The 2500-nt window shown below is 50.1% G+C and overlaps 2 protein-coding genes across 2 annotated transcripts in view; both read left to right on the top strand.

The window, feature by feature from the left end:
- LOC138059995 (ADP-ribosylation factor-like protein 1) overlaps positions 1–2500 on the top strand; it is a 16160-nt gene that overhangs the window by 5906 nt on the left and 7754 nt on the right. The window lies entirely within an intron of this gene.
- LOC138060076 (uncharacterized) overlaps positions 1118–2500 on the top strand; it is a 2471-nt gene continuing 1088 nt past the window's right edge. The window contains exon 1 of the mRNA XM_068905776.1: positions 1118–2500. This exon is cut by the window's right edge and continues 1088 nt beyond it. Coding sequence (XP_068761877.1) covers positions 2440–2500 — 61 coding nt within the window. The 5' untranslated portion in view covers positions 1118–2439.

The following is a 2500-nucleotide window of genomic DNA, read 5'->3' as shown; positions in this document are numbered from 1 at the left end:
TGTTTGATGATTCTATCCTCAAAGTTTTGCTTTTTATCTGCCGGGAAAGGTGGGGCAAGTTTATCAAAACTAGCAATAATTTGGATCCACGACTGTGATGTGTGAGGCATGGGTCTATTCTTGATTTTACGCCACAAACTGCTTTGTAATGGAAAGAAAATTGTGGCATAATGCCACAGAAAGAGCGAAATTCTGGTTAACAGTAATTATTTGTATAATGGTGATATATGTTTGCTTTGGGTGGGGAGATTTATATTACAGTAGAACCCCGCTAACTCGAACTCTGAAGGGAATTGAAAATCTGTTCGAGTTAGCGGGGTTTCGAGTTATCGGGGTCGATTAAAATATTCAATTTTTATAAGTTTAAGCTCTTAACTGGGGTTAATGAGCCCTAAGGGAGTACTATTTATCCCTCACTTGTCCCTAGTGTACTCTACTCTCCTCACCCTCGCAATCAAGGCTTGTCCAGTAGTCAAAAGCTCATTGTTTAGGTCAAAGTACTTTCACTTTCACTTTCACAATGTTAAAGCGGTTGCCAAAGCTTCCAGTAGTTTTCCACAACATCACGCGATTCTCACCTGTTTCACCTTATGTAAATCCCCCATACCATTAGTCAGCCACATTTCAGCTTTGCTCTTCAAGCAAGTACCTTGAGTTGCACTCTTTAAGATCGCATTTTTTCCCTACGTCCACATATAATGCCAAAACAACGTAAATCTCGAAGCAGCCAACGCACTACGGTTTCGCCTACCACGGCTCAGTCGGATGCCCGCGCTAACTCTGCGGATGCAGTACCAACGTCGCCGTATGCAGCAATGCCGACCGAAACGCTACGCTTACTTGCGTCCCAGCGCCACCTGGTACACTCAGGGCCACGGCAGCAGCTCATCGCTCGCCTCCAAGCGAATGATTCTCGGGCCTCCACACCCGCATCTACCGGCCCCGCGATCATGCCGGATCAGCAGTTGGCCTCCATGATTGCCTCTATCGCGGAGCAAAGATTGGCCTCCTTCAACTCCGCGAGCAACTCGCCATCGAGCCCAACATCTGGCGCTGTTTCATCTGCTCCGCAACATCAACAACTGCCAGGCGTTACCAGCCTCGCTCCAGATCCCTCTCTCCTAGCGGTCCGCAATGGCGGACAACAACAGACTCCGTCCTCTGTGGATTTCTCGCTGTCCTCCTCCCAGCAAGTTTTGAATCTTGGCTCACCGGAGGACGCAGCCCTCCTGCATACCAACTACAGAGTCCCATCTATCGCCAGTCATCTCTCCAACAGCTGCATCACAGCCATAACAAACGGTGAGTACGTGGACCTTGCTAGCCTTCTTCCTTTTTCGTCTCTACTACGAGACCACGTTACCGCGAACTCCCAGCTTAAACTACAAGTAGGACACGAGGGCCTTACTATACCCCTCCCATCCCAGGCTAAGCGCCCCAAAATTACTGGGATCGACCGATGGCTCGACGCTTTTGCCATTTACTCGTCTGTGCTCCTCTCCTCCTACCCATCCCGGGGGGTGGACCTATTCGCCTACCAGCAATTGATACGTGAGTCAGCCCGTAAGTTCCCCGGTATGGCGTGGTATTTGTATGATATGGAATTTCGCCGAAGAGCCTCTCACAACCTTTCCATTAACTGGGGCCAGAGGGATGTTCAGTTGTACCTAGACACCTTTACCGGTGTCCCAAAAGCCATACTTTGTAAGGCCTGCAGCAGCTCGGATCACGTAACCGATTCCTGCCCCCTTTCCCCCAGGTATACAGACTCTTCAGGCTCCAAGCGTGGTGACCTCTGCTTCAACTTCAACAAAGGGGTCCCCTGCGCCCGCACCCCCTGCCCCTACACTCACCAATGCAACAAGCCCGGATGCACTGCAGCCCACCCAGGAAAGGACCACCCTGACTCCTCAAGCTCTGGACCCATCCAGTCAAAGACTAGCCGCTCAAGCCATTCCACCCGAAGCCACCATTGAATACCTTTCTAAGCTGTCCCCTACCACCCCTATTGACCTTCCCCAACTTGCCCTTTATCTGCATGATCACCCTGACCGGGCATCTGTCGATGCTGTCCTCACCGGCCTCTCCCAGGGTTTTAAAATTGGTTTCCAGGGTCCTCGGGTTTCTAGGGAATACCCCAACCTCATTTCTGCTAAGCAAAATCCACACATCATAAGCACCAATCTCTTGAAAGAGTTACGGCTCGGTCACACTGCTGGCCCATTCGTTTCTCCCCCTTTTCCCAATTTTCAGGTTTATCCCATTGGGGTTGTTCCAAAAAAGCATTCCACCGAGTGGAGAACCATTTTTCACCTTTCCTTTCCCAAACATCAAACCACTAGCGTTAATTCCCACATTAGCCCAACCGACTACTCCTTACACTACATTACCATAGATACTGCCATCTCTATCATTCAGACGATTGGTCAAGGGTGCTTCATGTCCAAGTTGGACATCAAGTCCGCCTTCCGCAATATTCCAGTGCACCCATCCGACTGGG

Source organism: Montipora capricornis, chromosome 8, assembly GCF_036669925.1.
Source record: "Montipora capricornis isolate CH-2021 chromosome 8, ASM3666992v2, whole genome shotgun sequence".
NCBI lineage: Eukaryota > Metazoa > Cnidaria > Anthozoa > Scleractinia > Acroporidae > Montipora > Montipora capricornis.
The sequence above is the reverse complement of the archived record's forward strand: the minus strand, read 5'-3'. Positions and strand labels throughout refer to the sequence as shown.